Source organism: Peromyscus leucopus, chromosome 14, assembly GCF_004664715.2.
Source record: "Peromyscus leucopus breed LL Stock chromosome 14, UCI_PerLeu_2.1, whole genome shotgun sequence".
Classification (NCBI taxonomy): Eukaryota; Metazoa; Chordata; class Mammalia; order Rodentia; family Cricetidae; genus Peromyscus; species Peromyscus leucopus.
In genome coordinates this window covers 85,667,595-85,683,653 of record NC_051075.1, presented here as the reverse complement: position 1 = coordinate 85,683,653, position 16,059 = coordinate 85,667,595, and the positions used below count along the sequence as shown (strand labels likewise).

The 16,059-nt window shown below is 45.7% G+C and overlaps 1 protein-coding gene across 1 annotated transcript; it reads right to left on the bottom strand.

The window, feature by feature from the left end:
* Positions 1 to 8,657: 8,657 nt before the first annotated feature.
* Positions 8,658 to 13,122, bottom strand: Sp8 (Sp8 transcription factor). The gene is made up of 2 exons (XM_028880931.2): positions 13,016 to 13,122; positions 8,658 to 12,014 (listed from the first exon to the last, which is right to left on the bottom strand). Exons 1-2 carry the CDS (start codon positions 13,034 to 13,036, stop codon positions 10,521 to 10,523), a joined length of 1,515 nt encoding a protein of 504 aa, XP_028736764.1. The 5' UTR covers positions 13,037 to 13,122; the 3' UTR covers positions 8,658 to 10,520.
* Positions 13,123 to 16,059: the final 2,937 nt, after the last annotated feature.

The following is a 16,059-nucleotide window of genomic DNA, read 5'->3' as shown; positions in this document are numbered from 1 at the left end:
GGAGGCAGAGGCAGACAGATCTCTGAGTTTGAGGCCAGCCTGGTCAACAAAGTAAGTTCCAGGACACCTAGGGCTATGCAAAGAAGCCCTGCCTGTCTCAAAAGAAAGGGAAGGAAGGGAGGAAGGAGGAAGGGAGGGAGGGAGGGAGGGAGGGAGGGAGGGAGGGAGGGAGGGAGGGGAAAAAATCCAGGAATCCTCCCTCAACTGCAGGTGAGTTTCAGCTAGCCTGGGATACATGAGACCATCTCAAAATGAAGATGAGGAAGAAGAGAAAGAAGAATGATTTCTTATTTAAGCAACAGGTGTTCTCTCTCTCTCTCTCTCTCTCTCTCTCTCTCTCTCTCTCTCTCTCTCTCTCTCGCACGCGCGCTTACACGTGTGTGTGTGTGTGTGTGTGTGTGTGTGTGTGTGTGTGTGTGTGTAATTCCACAATGGTATGACCTGAGGCTGATTCAGCCACTGTCTGTTGGAGTATAAACTGCTTTGTCTTCCTTAGGAGAGTAATGTAGTCATTTCTACCTGGGCACTTTTTTTCCCCTTTGGTTTTCCAGACAGAGTTTCTCTGTGTAACAGTCCTGACTGTCCTAGAACTCGGTCTGTAGACCAGGCTAGCCTTGAACTCACAGACATCTGCCTGCCTCTGCCTCCCAAGTACTGGAATTAAAGGCATGTGACACCACCAAGGCACTTTATAATGTTCTTATTCTACAATAATCTGTACTTTTCTAGAGTCCTAAAAAAAATTATCAGAAGTTTAAATATCAGGCCCAGGGATATGTCTGGTAGAGTGCCTCCCTAACATGCATATCTATATAAGCAATAACAACTAAAGAAAAAGAGGTCAGGAAATTGAGGAGTGTGGCAGGGAAGTGAGGATAGACATGGGGAGAGTTGAAAAGAGAGTGGGGGAAATGGTATAATTTTATTTTTATTTTAAAAATTAGTTTTTAAAAAGCAAAATAGAAAATTGAGGCCTCCATTAAATTTTTATCTTTAAAAAGACCCGTTGAAAAACTTTAGTATAAATATGATCCAAATTTTGTGGGAGGTACATTTATATTTTTAAAGTATTTTCTGTTAGCCTGAAATTCAAATTTAACTAGTTATCTAGTATTTTACCTGGCAAGTCTAGTTATATGAAAAGATATTCTAACTAAAAGATTTTTTTCCTTTTTGCTATAATCTTAATTAAACAAGACAAAAATGCATGCAATTTTTAAATGTAAGAGGCATACTTATCTGTACTGAGAGAAAGAGAGACAGACAGACGACAGACAGAAGAAAGAGAATGCCCCAACTTTTAAATCTTTTTGTACTTTGACAAACTCAATTTCCAAAACAAACATAGCCTAAAAATTAAGTCAGAAAATAAGGAGAGAAATAAGTGAAATCACTAAATTATTTGTATTTTAAATTACTATATTAAGGAAAACAAGAAAGTCATTTCAAAGTATAAAAATTTTAAGGTATAGATTATAAATAGAATGCTGCTAAAAAGGTACATTTAATTGTTTGAAGTAAGAATACTGGCCATAGCCAGGTGGTTATAGCATATACCTTTAATTCTAGCACCTGGGAAGCAGAGACAGGCAGATCTCTGAGTTTGAGGCCAGCCTGGTCTATAGAGTGAGATCCAGGACAGTAAGAAACCCCTTTCTTGAAGAAGAAAAAGTAAAGGAAGAAAGAAGAAAAATAAAGAAAGAGAGAAAGAAAGAAAGGAATACTGACAGATTATTTTTAATCTGGCTGTTCACACATAGAATTAAACTAGATATATTTTCTTAAAATTATTGGCTAAGACAATGGAGGAGGGAAACTCTGAATACTACATTTCATTTAATAATTACATACTAAAGAAAGCATATCATGCCTCCTATAAAGTGTATATAGCAGAAGAACGCACAATGCTCTGTTCTCAAAATATTTGTTAAGTGGCTTTATTGCTCTCCAGTCATTAATACAATACTTAACTATGATATTGTCTAAAATATGTCAATACTGGGGACATGAAAAGTGTGTATGTGTGTACCTTACCCAAACTTAACTGGCAAAGTTTGAAGTAAAATAGTTATTCCTTGGAAGAAATACACCAACTTACTTTACCTGAAAGTATAAAGGTTGGTAAATTATAACCCCTTACAGCTCATTTAATTAAAGTTGAGGGGAGACATAATGCTATAAAGAGTATTTTCCCCCAGACGAAGAGTTCACATATGTAACAAAAGTTAAGAGTATATATAACTCAACAATCTTGCTAAAATGCCACTAAATCAATGAAAATGTATTTTAAATACATTTCCACCAGCCACAAAGTCTTTTCCCTTACAAAGGCCATTGTTGGCTAAATTGAATGGGGAAAGAACCTGCTTAGGAAGAGGGGGAGGGCTGAAATAAGGGACAGGTATGCAAGGGATAGGAAGCACCGTCAGCAAGTAAGCAAGGACACAGCTTCCTGAAGGGATGGGAAACCCGACAACAGGGTCCCTGTATAATTAGGGGCATTAAATGGGGTGCAAAATTGGGCAGCACAAATCCTTTACTTTCAGTTCAACTAGACAATTACTTGAACTCTGGGGAGGGGGAGACCATCTACTTTCTTTCTTCTGTTTCAGGATTTAAAATGGAGTGGCCAAAAACTTGAAAGCTGGAAGGATTGGTTTCCCCACAGACATAAAGATAACCCAAGGTGAATTATTGAAAGTTTCCAGCATTCGCACAGAGTTCGGGGTGAAGTGAGCATAATGTAAATCAACTCATTGTTTGGGCCCTTTCAAACGGGTTGCCAGGAGAGGAGCGAAAACTTGATAAGCAGGCTCCGATTTCTATGTGTTGATTTAGAAATCTTTAAGCTTGTGGGAGGGAGTTCAATTCATTTAAGAGAAGAAACTTAAAGAAAAGAAACTAAACAAGGAAAACGGTGTGGAATGAAGCACTGGTGTGAACGAAGAACAAGGAATTTTCTTAATAATAACAAGAAGAAGGAGGAGGAGAAGAAGAAGAGGAAGAAGAAGAAAAAGAAGAAAGAAAGAAAGAAAGAAAGAAAGAAAGAAAGAAAGAAAGAAAGAAAGAAAGAAAGGAAGGAAGGAAGGAAGGAAGGAAGGAAGGAAGGAAGGAAGGAAGAAAGAAAGAAAGAGAAAGAAAGAAGGCCTTTGTTGTGCTTTAAATGGCAAATTTAGAGTTCTTTTATTTTTAGGCTCAAGATCTGATTTCCTTTTGATATTAAACAGCCATGCTACATTTACAGTGTCCAAACTGTAAATTGACAATTCTTAATAAGCTTGGCAGAAGATTAAATGTAAATTAAAATCTCAAAGATTTAGTCCTCCTCAGCTAAATAGCTTGGAACAGCAAAGGCATTTTTCCTTTCAACCTTCTCTTGTGAAGAGCCCATTTCTAAACTGTGGGTGCAGAACTAGGTAGATTCAAAACACTAGTGATCAGATCACCTCTTAAAAAAGTCAGCTGTTCCAGGCCTGACTTTTTCTGCAATCAAAAAACAAACAACAGCAACACCACACTGGTTCACTAAAAGTCAAGAGGGCTAGACCTGAACCTAGTATGTGAGGGCAAATCTCAGTTAGCTCTTCAGCCTAGGTCTATGTTCCTTTTTCCAGAACACTGCCCCAGCTTTTGCCAATGTCATGTGTTTGCCATGATTTAATCATCAAAAACAGTTTTTTATCCTCAAAAATACAATCTTTTAAGTATTGATTGTTTCCAATATTTTTTTAAAGTCTCACACACACACAAACTAAAAAACTTGAATGTAAGGGGGAAAAATGACACTGCTTAGCTGAGGCTAGAAAGATAAAAGTAGAAATGGCCCGGATTATCGGCAGGGGGATTTGAAAGACACTTGTGGCTTACTTGCGAAGCTTCATTTAGCATTGAGCATTCTGTTCCTGGTGACAGCGCAGTGGGAATTCCCACTCCAGCAACCCATGAAATGTTACTGCATAATTATTCACCTTCTGAGGCCCATTAGAACTTATCAGCAGAGAAAGAAATTTAATTTAAACTCACCCCTCGGTGCTACAGAATGGCAGGGCCATGAGATCAAAGCAGGAAGCTCTGTCCTTCAGTGGTTTGCGACACCTAGGCACAATAGGGTGAGAGAAAGCATTCCAGTGCTTCCTGGCTTTCCGGACTGGGGGTGGGAGGGTTTGCATCACCAGCTGGTTTTAGGGAGGAGGCTGGTGCTCCGCAGGGGGACTTGTCAATTATGTTCTAGAGCTGCTGGTGGCCACATTACTTGTACCGCCGCTGCCAGCGCTTTGCTTTGCCTTCCACACACCAAATAAAGAACCTCTTTCCTTCCCCACTATAAGTGTGGAGTCACTGGAAATAAGGGTTTTAAATACAGGAGTAACTTTGAAAGCCCTGTCTTGCACAGGTGTGCCTCCCCGAGAGTGCCCTGTTAGTGCTTAAGAAGAGTTTCTGCCAGGCCTGTCTGAGAGTACCTCACACCAGTACAGATCGTGTTTGTGAGCCATCAATGATGGCCAAATTTGATCCTTGACCAATCTCAAGGATACAAAGTGGATCCCAGCTATCTGTTGGCCTAGGGCCTAGAGAAGCCTACTAGAGTTCAGGGTGGGAAGAGTTTTGCTAAATGCCAGCCCCGTTCCTCAGACAGCTTGCATGCTGCAGATATATTCTCCAAATGAAGACCTTTAGAGTGCTCTTTCAAAGCAGTTGATCTTCCTCTCCCAGGTCCTTTCAAATATCACCAAGATATAGCCTGAAGAAGATTGGTAGCGTTCCCCGCCCCCCACTCCCACCCTGGCACCGAGAGGCCCAAAGAATAGAAGTGGGAGAACAGAGAGAGAGAAAGCAAGAAATAAAGAGGTGGTTGAGTTTTAGGCACAAGGCTTTAAGAAAAGTTTAGTTCTGCTCAAGGTACCATGAGTCTGTACCTTCCTACCAAATCTTTTCTCTCCTGGACGGCTAAACCGATTCCTAAAGCCAAAAAAGTGCAGCAAACTTTCTCATTGAGGCATACTTAGTGGCAGTGCGGTTTTCGTGTGGGGAGTGGGGTGATGCTGGAGCCCAAGATCAGACTGGAGAGCTTCAGGCCCCGCTCTGCAGAGCGGCCTCGGGGCACAGGGTGGCGCTCGCTGTCCGCACAGAAGGCTCAGGCGGCCGCGGAGCCTTTGTGTGCGCCGGGAGCCGAGGGTCCCCGCAGAACGGCCACCGACACCCTAGGCTTCCACTGCTACCCCAGAGCCGCCGGCGCCAGTGCAGCCTTCCCGGGGCGGCTGGGGAATCTTCCCGACAGCTGCCTGCACACGAAAGAGGCCAAGCCGAGTCTTGGGTGGTGGAGAGAAGGGCTGGGAACTCCTCCCCGGCTCCACTGGTTGGTTTTCAGAGAACCGTAGAAACTAGGGGCCGGAGTGGGCACCTCAGCAAAGCACAGGTCACTCACTTCAGTGAGCCTTCAGCAGAACTTACGGCCTGAGCAGCCAGACTGGGGAGTGGATTTCAAACAAGAACCCAAGTCTACGAGCTTTAAAAGATAGCTTTAAAACTAACGTTAAGGGACATGTTTGTAACAAACGCATTATGCCTAGGGTTAGGTGACTCCAAGCCCTCCTCGCTGTCCCTAGGGTTCTAGGAGTCTCGACTCTCCTTAAGAACCAAAGCCAATGTAGAAGGCTGTTTCCCTGCCGCCAAGAGATCCCAAAGAAAATTAAATTAAATTAAACACGCGTCCAGGGACAAAAATAAAATAGACTCCTTCCCTCCCTCCTGAAGCAGCGAATCGAAGTTCAGTTCCCAGGGTGGCCTCTCGCTCTTCCCCAGGAACCAGGGGGCTGAGGTCCAGGACACCCAGGGATTACTGGCTTTTCCCTAATCCGGAAGCAGGAAATAAGGGCGCAAGCAAGCCCTGCATCTTAGTTTTTAAATAACAGCAACCATTGTGCAAAAGCCTTTGGAGGATGACCTCAGAGAACTGCGGCATGAATCCGAAGAGTACCCTCTTACACAACACCTCCAAAGTCAGTCGTAGAATTTTAAGGCTATTTTGAAAGAGAATCGTGCAGGTGGCGATCGGGGAATGTGGGGGGGGGGGGGCAAAAAAATAGAGAACCGGAAACTGTAGTTATTTTAGTGATGGAGGCAGTGGGGGATGAAATAGAAATGCCTGCTTGGACGCAAGCTTTTTTCTTTTTCTTTCTTTCTTTTTTTTTTAAGGCAGAAAATTTTAAAACCATTCTTTATTCAAAAATACTGGGATCAAATCAATACCTCATTTCTGTGAAAAAAAAATGGGTAAAATTTATCTCTGCTATCTTAGGCAGTCTGGAGATATTTAAATCTACAGTTTTTCCCTATATGTTTTTGCTTTAATTTACCAGCCCCCCTCCCCATCCTCTGACTTGTGAGATAATCTTCTATAACATATAAAACATTTATTTTCAATAAATTTTTCCATTCAGTAACCTGACGAAAAGATTCCCCGGACACAACAATGTGAATGGTAGACCAGTCTTTTTAAGAAGCAGGAATCCCTGCTCATTGCCTGCTTCTGCGCTTAGCTGTAGGTTCCCTAGCTAAGGAGCCCAGCTGAGAAGTTATGCCAAGACTAGGGGAACTGGACAGTGGAGACAAGCCTACCCAGGAACGTTCTCCAGTATCTCTCCTGTGGGAGACCAACTATCACACTGATTTAAATTAGCTTTCCTGCATAACATATCTTAGCTGACAGTCCAGCTTCACCAAATCAGTCACATACCTAAGTGAACAAGCTCATCTAAAAAGGTGATAAAGAAGCCAGGGAAAAAGCAAGATGGGGAAGTTCAGACTCAAGCTTGGGAAAGGGTTGAGGGAGGAACTGGGAGGGCTGGATAGCACCAGCCCTTGGGGAGGGGGGCTGTGCCTTCCCTGTCTCGGGAGGATGGGCAGATACATGCAGGCCTGACCTCTGGGTCAACAGCTAGTTTGACTCTACCTTGATCTGCAAGCCCGGAAGCTTGTCCTTTGGTTCAAAGTGACAGCCACTCTGGCTTCACGGGAGTGAGTTTCTAGCCATTATCAGAGTACACAGAAGAGACTCCCTTTTGTGTTTCGTTTCCCTCACTCCCCAAAGAGACATGATGTTCAGCCTCCAAAGGGGACTCTACCCACTCTGTGTTAAACAAAGTTAGAAATACTGCTCCATGCCCATAAAACAAAACTAAACTAAACTAAAGCTGAGCTAGACTGAGGGAAGCCGAAGAAAGTGAAAGTTTGCACACCTACAAGACAAAAGTAAGTCCTGCTTTCTGCACCTCAGAGAAATCATTCCCCAGACAATCCAACTCTCAAATCAAATATTCATTCTTATGAATGCACCAAGCAGCTGTCCTCTTACCTGCCTCTACATTAACTGTAGAACTGGCCTCTCCGCATCCCCCAGCTGCTGCAAGTTTCAATAAAAAAGAAACACTTAAACTGTGTTCTGCATTATGCCTAGGAAAAAAGTGACAGAAACTATTTTATTTTTCTTAGTAACCATTTGGAGCCACAGTATTCCAAAATATCAAAATAACTTGTTCATCTATAACCATAACTGCTTGATTGTGAGTATAGAGCGGACAGCTGGATGAAGACTGTCTGCTGATTGGGCACCAACAGTCTTATTACACAACATATTGAACTACAAATCTGATCACTTATGGCCAGACTTTATATATATTTATAATCCCCTGCATTTGTCATTTGTTTCTTGATTCTTTACATACATTTCAATGAAAATTTTTCAATTCAAGATGATTACCAAGACTGAACTGAGTGTGAGGAGCATGCAAACAGAAAGAAAGAAGCTAAACTTAATAGAATCTCAACACACTAACTTTTTATTCAGTTTGATTCAAAATAATATTAATCTAATAGTGAAATAGTTTGATATAACATCAATCAACATTTAAAGTATATTATGTTTCAAAGTATGGCTCAAGGAACACTCATTGCTTAAATGCACTTAGACATAACAAGACAATGTTTTTTATTGGCATCATTGACACCTTTGAACAATAGCCTCGTAGATAGATTAAGGTTTAACCTTCCTTTTCTTTGGTGGCTGTTTAGAGACTTTTAAAGAACAGATAACTCATTTCAACAGGAATCTACTGATATTTACCTCTGCAGAATCTTTAGCTAAGACACAGAATGCCAAAAAACAAGCTTTTGTTAGCTTGACCTCCTCTGCCTCCTAACAACAGAAGTTATCCCTAAACGAAGCTTTTATTTTAGATGTATTGATCTTTCATGTTAAGTCTCGGCCTTTTAAATACTAAATGCAATCAAGGGCCAACAACCTGAGGCCTTCTAAAGACTGAGAAGGAAGCAACAACATGAAATTTCTTTGAATTGCTTGGTGAATTACTTCGAAAGTTTTAAGAGGTCAATAAATCCTGATGCTATGAGCTAAATCTAATGGTAAATAATTAATTACATATCTTAGACACTATAATCTTTATCTTGGTAAACAAAGAAAACACAGCTTTGCCAAATAGACCTTCCATCTACATATTATCTTAAAGGCAAATATTTAAATATTACCAAAAAAAAAAAAACCAGGGTCATATTTTGTTTAAATTAGACATTAAAACTGAAGATAAAATGCAAATGCCCATACTTTTAAAAGGGGAAAAAAATACAAATTAACTGACCTAGTCTTTTATCTGAGTTTATTAATACCATTTAAAATATTACAAATAAATCAATTACATTTCATGCATTTAAAATGCAAGTCTAAAATGTTCCAGAGAAAGGCTTTTCATTTCAATGTGAAATATCCAAATTATTTCAACATTACAATGAATAGTTAGTTTGCAAACTCTGCAAACAACACTTAAATGTAGTGTCAGGAGTGTTTGTCAACAGTTAACAATATCACCTTCAGGAAATACACAAAGGCCAAAGTTAGTCGAGTATCACTTGGACAATTTATTTAATACATGGGTTTGGCAGACCCGGTTATTATGAAGTATAGGAGAACTCTCACTTTAACTACGCCTGAACTGCCAGCAAATGCAAATAAGTACATGCGCCATTAAATTAAATGTCATCCAACATTTATCAAATAGTGTCTTAGTTACAGCTTGATACCTATCTAAATTCATATTCGAGCAAAACTAGGCCCGGAAAGTGCGTGTGTGGCTCTGCACCTCCAGAATTGAGTTCAAAAAAACCTGCAGCTCATCAGAACCTCAGCAATAACTCTTAATATTTTCTTCTGACAAAAAAAGAAAAAAAAATCAAGTTTACTTCAATATATTTTCAAATATTTATCAGAAGTAATGTACAAGAAAAATACTATACAAAATCGTCTCCTGGACAATGTACCTCACACCTCACACCGGCGGAGTCGTGTTTAATGGGAAACTAATCTAGAACGATTTTCCAGTTGTACAAACCATTAGGTTCAGATGTATTTTACAAAGAATTTTAATTTTATCTCCTATTTCCTTCTTTTGGCATTTAAACTACAACCTCATCTGAAATAAACGATAGCTTCTTCACTTGAGTTTAAATCACAAAGAAAAAAGTTTAATCCTAAGATATTCAATGACTTGCAATAATTTACAGAAAAAGAGTAGATAAATTGACTGTTGGACTAAACCAAAAGGGGAGGAAAAAAAAGATTGGGAGACTATGTTCGGGAATGGTGAAACGAGGTAGAAAAGGACAAACAAGATAGTTAATCTGGTCTCATCGGAAAGGGGGTATTTTTGCATAAGAAAAAGACACCTACCCTCACTCCCACCCCCACCCCATAAGTTACTGCGATCAAAATAACTTTGGGATCAATATTAGCAGTTTGGAGAGAAAGACGTGCTCACAGGCAGAGGAAAATTATCTAAACCGGAAGCTAAGAGGAAGGTTGCTTGTTTATTTTTTCCTCTCAGTTTTTCAGTTAAAAAAAAAAAAGTCACAAAGATGAAAGAAGGTAGCGGCACTGATTCCCCTTCACAGGACTCGCAGCGGTTCACCCGCAGGGCACAAAGAACTAGGCAGAGCTGAGCTGGAAGAGCTAAATTCTGCTCACCCGGTCAAGGTGCAGCAGGCCTGCGCGCAGAGTAGTGCTCAAAGTGGGACAGCCGCCCAAGGGGCGCGCTCGCGGGTCCAGGCCGGGGTGCCTTGCCTGACCTCCAGCCTCTGCCTCTCCACAGCTCCTGCTCAAGCTGGCTGAGCACTGCGCTTTCCGCAGCCCCAGAGGCCGGGGGTCTACCAGACACCCCATTCATCCTTGTCCTAACTCCAGAGGCTTCTGCCCCCTCAAAGTTCCGCCAGCCCGGAGCTGGAGGAGCGGGTTCCCACTGTGCCCAGTCTCGCTGTCACCGTGCAGGAGGGAGCCAGGGCTCCAGCCACCGGTGCGTGCTTACTTACTGTCCACATCCCTTTAATAAAGTAGGAGAGGGAAGCCGGAGAGAGGGACAGGGAGTCGGGGAGAGAGCGCGAGACAGTGAGCCGACACTGGAGCCCAGGCCAGGCATACAAGCCAGACAGGACCCAGGTGGGAGGCTGCGGGGCAGTCACTCCAGGCCGTTGCGGTGGCTGGGTTCCGGGGTCTGCAGCAGCTCGGGGGAGTGGCAAGGCGGGCTGCCCGCCGCGCTGTGCTCGCTATCGGTGTCGCTGCCTTTCTTGCCGCCGCTGGAGCCCGCCGAGCCGCCGCCGCCACTGTGCGTCTTCACGTGCTTGCTCAGGTGGTCGCTGCGCATGAAGCGCTTGTTGCACACCGGGCAGGCGAAGCGCTTCTCGCCCGTGTGGGTCCGCAGGTGCCGCTGCAGCTCGTCAGAGCGCGTGAAGCGCTTGCCGCAGAACAGCCAGTTGCACACGAACGGCCGCTCGCCCGTGTGCCAGCGCAGGTGCGCTTTCAGGTGCGATGTCTTGCCGTACACCTTGCCGCAGCCGGGGATGTGGCAGCTGTGCAGCCCCTTGCGCCGCAGGCTCGCCCCCGCGGGGCCCAGCCGCTCAGCCTCCTGGCAGTTGGGGCAATCGCAGGTGGCACGGCCAGAGTAGCGGCGCGCCGACGAGCGTGGGGAGCCCCCCAGCGGCGCCGCGGGCCCCGCGCTCAGCATGGAGCTTCCCGCGCCGGCCAGCGGCGACGGGGCGGAATCGGGGTAGGAGCCGGGCAGTACCGGCTTGAAGCCGTCCATGAGGTGCTGGCCCGCCGGGCTGAGCAGGTGAGACGAGGCACCACTGCTGAAAGCTGAGTGGCTCAGGCCCGAGTAATCCGAGTTATAGCCTCCGAGCGGCGAGTGCAGCGACGTTTGAAGACCCCCGGCGGCCGGGTGCAGCGAGCCAGGCAGCGCAGCCGCCCCGTTGGGGTTCTGCACGTCGATCCAGCCAGCGCCCACGTCCCACCAGCTGGAGGCGCCCGCGGAGCCCACGTCGCCCGCGGCGCCCAGGCCCGGGTGCGACGGCTTGAACCACGATTCGTACGGATGCGCCATGCCCACGCGTGGGTAGATGCCCTGCAGCCCGTCCACCGACGTGTGCACCTTGGAGATGAACACCGGCTGATGGGAACCGTCCTGCGAGTGTGCCCCGGAGCCGCCGCCGCCACCCCCGCCGCCGCCGCCGCTGCCCCCTGAGACGCCCGGGGCCTGGAACACGGAGTAGTCGTTGGCGAAGGGCGAGCTAGAGGCGGCGGCTGCCGCTGCTGCGGCCGCGGCGGCGGCGCTGCTGGAGGTGAGGGAGAAGGCGCTGGAGCCCGGAGATCCGCCGCAGCTAAATGAGTCGGACACCAGGGCCGCGGCCGCTGCCGCCGCCGCCGCCGCCGCCGCTGCGGCCGAGGAGGAGCCGCCGTTCCGGGAGGCCCCAGACACGCCGAAGCTGGAGAGACTGGAACCCACTACGTTGCAGCTGCTGGAGGAGGAGGACGAAGAGCGTTTCCAGGGGTGGAAGCCTTTACCGAAGGAGGAAGAGCTGTCCGACAGGGAGGAGGGAGACGGACTGGGGCTGCCGATCTTATTACAGGTAGCAGCAAGCATGGCCAGAGGAGTGGATCCCAACCTCGGTTCTTCCTGAGACCCGAAGCGGAGAAGAAGGGTGGGGGAGGGGTGGTGGGCAAAGGGCCGGTGGGGGAGGGAGGAAAGAAATGTGCATTAGTCCCCTAGTAGCCTCTAGACGCCCCACTGCTCCCCTTCTCTTGCTGCCGCACGCCACCACCAACTCACCTGACACCCCCAGCTGCCCCGGCGCCCGGCTGCCTCCTACTCTACAGGAAGGGACAAGTTTGGCTGCGGGCGTCTGATTCCGGAGCAAAGCGCCACGCTAAAGAAGAGTTTAACAAGAATTCTCACCTAAGACAACACTCTCGTGTGCACAAAGCCCTAGACGCTTTTTGATCAAACGAACAGAAAGTCCAGACTGGGGAGGGAGAAGTTTCCTCTGCCGTACTACCTGGGGAAATCACTGGATTGCATTCAAAAATTGCTACTCTGCAATCCGGAGACAGCTTTGAAAATCCTGTTCAGGTTCCCCTCAACCCATCCTTGGTTGCTTCTCCCGGGCCCAAAGAGGCCAAACTGTAAGGCTTACTCGCTTTTCCAACCTTTCTTTTAGTTTTCTTTCTTTCTTTCTTTTTTTCTTTTTAAGTACATCTAAAATGGTAGAAATAAGATGAGTTCAACGTACCTGCAATACAAGGCGGGCTGAGGAAAAAATTTTAAGGGGAAGGGGAAGAATCCGCAGTATGCCCAGGAGGGGAAAACTTTCTCGCGTTCCCTCTCGAAATCGTCGAGTGTATTAGGGGCTACGCGCAAGTCTCCCGGGCAGGGAGCGGCCGGGCGCTGCGAGGTGGCGGGTCTCAATGCCCTACGAACCTTTCCTGTGCTGAAAAAAAAGTGGCTCTGCCTCCTCTCCCCCCTCTTTCTTTTCTCTAAACTCACTTGTATTTAAGGGGGGGGGGGGCTCTCAATAGAGAGACTGATAGCCCGTGGCCTGGCCGGGGTGACTTTAACCCCCTCCGATCGGTAATAAAAGGAAACTAATTAAACCAGCGAGAGAAGATCCTGAGACTCACCCCTAGAAGTGAAGTTGCCATCACACAGAAGCGCCCTCCTCCTCTCAGAGGATCTTTTTTATATTGATAAATCAGAGGCAGTGTTTTTTTTAGAGGTGTGCAATACAATGATCAGTTCCGCCCATTCCGCCACAATTGTAGCTCCCTCTCCGGCTTTGAAGTGCCGCGGAGGCGCGGCCAACCAATCTGCGGCCTCGCCGGGCCGCGCCGCGCGCGCGCCGTGAGGTCATCGGCGCCGGCGGGAGGGGTGTGCGAGTGTCGCAGAGTGAGTGTGTGTGTGTGTGTGCGTGTGTGTGTGTGTGTGTGTGTGTGTGCGCGCGCGCGCGCGCGTGTGAAGTGATCGCGAGTGTGACCCACCACGAAGAGAGCAGTGCAGAAAAAGAACGGAGGGGTGGCTGGGGCAGGGTCGCAAGGACGTGGCCCAGCAGGGGCAAGCAAAGGTCTTTCAACCACTGGGAGAGTGTAGGGGGTAACTGAGTGTGTGACAAAGAGGGTCAGGGGACCGAGCTGGGAAGTGTGTAAGGTAACTGAGTCCCTCTAGCCTAGCGAGCCTGGAGCAACAGTGCGTTCAATCCCGGGTGGGAAGAGACGTGCGCGCGTATTAAGTGTAGGTGGAGAGTGGGTGCGCGCCTGAGTGCGCGCGATCGAGAGAGAAGAGGGGTGTGTGCGTGCGCGCGCGCACCAAAGCTGGGGGTGGGGAACAGGAACAATACAATAAAGTGTACGTGCATAAGAGATTGAAGATCTGGAGAAACTGACTGCGAAGTTGAGTGAGGCCGGGAAAATAAATATTCCCAAACCCTACCTCAGTTACTAACTTCCTCTGCCTCCTTGAACATAAAAGATGGAGTGATTTTTTTTCTGTTTCTTGGCTTCCTGGAGTCTGTCAGTATAGTTTTGAAGAAAATCTTGATGCTTACCTTCCATTTCCTGATGTTTCAGCCAAACAGAAAGATTGAAAGGTTGGGGAGGCGGGGGCGTGTGGGGGGTGATGTAGGGCATGTGCGAACCTGCGCCTTAGAATCATTACTTTGATCTGGTCACCCCTTACTCCCTTTTCCGAGGTGGGACTCGGCTTTGGAAGTGTACGTCCTGGAGGAGGTGTGCTTGCCCCGTGGCGTGCAGTAAAATTACAAAAGGATTAGATGGTGAGGGGAGTAAAAGGGGGTGTGTTTTTCCCCCATTGGATGAGAAATTGAGGAGCATTTTACCCAATTTAGAAGTTTTCACAGGAAACCCCACTGTGCCTTTCTGACAGAAAAATCAGAGTGACCGAAATCTGTTGGTTCCATTTTTGTAAGAATGGAGGTGAGCTTTTGACAAAGCTTGGGCTACATTATGGAGGCGTCTGTGGTTTCAGCAGACCATCTATGAGTGTGTTCCAGTCATCATGTGCACTTACTTCAGATTCGCTGCGTTTTAGTCACTTGCTTGCTGTTTTTATTATTAATTGCCGTCAGAAATGTCATTACAGTTCTCTAGTCACCACAACCGAACTTCTTAAACCACAAAAAAGCCAACACCAAAATAAGGGGAAATCCAGTCCTTGGAATCCTGTTGAATATTCATGCGTTTTAAAACCACAGTAATTCCTATTTCACCTGGTCGTGAAAACTCTCAGTGGTCTAATTTTAAGGGGGAATTGATTAAAATGTGAGTACACGAGAGAACTGCTCTGTTTTGACTTTGGAGATCTCTCTCCTCTCTCTCTCTCTCTCTCTCTCTCTCTCTCTCTCTCTGTGTGTGTGTGTGTGTGTGTGTGTGTGTGTCTGTGTGTCTGTGTGTCTGTGTGTCTGTGTGTCTTTCTTTCTCTCCATTGCTGTTTTCAAATGTATTGCAGCTTCTGAAGATTTTTTTTTTTTTTTAAATCCTCCTGGTTTTGCTGAAGTCCAAATCAGGCTTCATCGTTTTGTGTAAGTTTCACCTGCACTGTTGAGGTTGATGTTTGTGATGCACGAGTTTGCATTTCTGAGCCTTTTTTCATGTGTGGGTATTGACTGCACATCATATCTATTGATTAAGGGAGTAAGGGACATCCACATACTTTGAAGTAAGTGTGAAGTAAATTAATGAACTGCTTTCTTTCTCTGAAGGCTGATGCTTACCATAAATGTCGTGTTTCTCCCTGCAAGCCCCTCTGAATGATTTTAGCGTGTTGAGAAGGCGTGACAGGCCAGCCCAGAAGGAGTAAGGGGTGGGGGAAGGAGGGAACTCCGTTTAGCAAATAAAAGAGAATTAACTTCATTGCTTTGGTCTCCTCCTTATAATGATATTCATTTTAAGAACCTAATATACAGTTGTTCAAATTTGGGGTTTAACTTTAATCAATACCATCATCCTCAAAGGTGGAGGGAAGCACTTTGAAGGAAGACTCCTTCTTATGAATAGTTATTTTATCTTTTTATCCTCCTATCTTCTGGAAGGGAAAGAGTCAAGACTATTAAAAAGTTAAATGCTGAGCATGAGAGTAAACAGAGGCGTTAACTACTGTTTCCTCAAAACTGCCAGGAATTCAGAAAAACTCAGCATCACGTGACTGCAATTTTGAGCTACTCAATTTTAAACTAACTCTAAGATATTTCATTTGTATAAATGCATTTTAGAATCACATGTCATTCTTCCTATGACAATGAGTCACAATGTTGGTGTGAATTAGTGAAAATACTAGATTCTTCCATTTGCATGAGGTTTGCTTTCAGCTTTGGGGGCTTTGCAAAGGTTTGTGTGTGCAGCTTTCATTAGAAATATATATCAGTGTGTCGATAATATATAGTACATATATATACATATATATACATATATATATTCACACACATCAAAATTTATACATTCCACTTACTCCCATTTAAAGTGAGGGGCTTGTCAAAGGGCTTCTTTCTCCTTTGGCTTCCTTTCTCCCCCTCCCCCATGGGGTGGTTAGTGTTGTGTCACGAAGCTATCAAACAGCAGAGTTAAAACACTCACAATCTTGCTTCCACTTTAAATGAACTAGTCTTAATGATGCCCCCCCCCAATACTTTGAAGAAGTGACCCCAGCACACTTG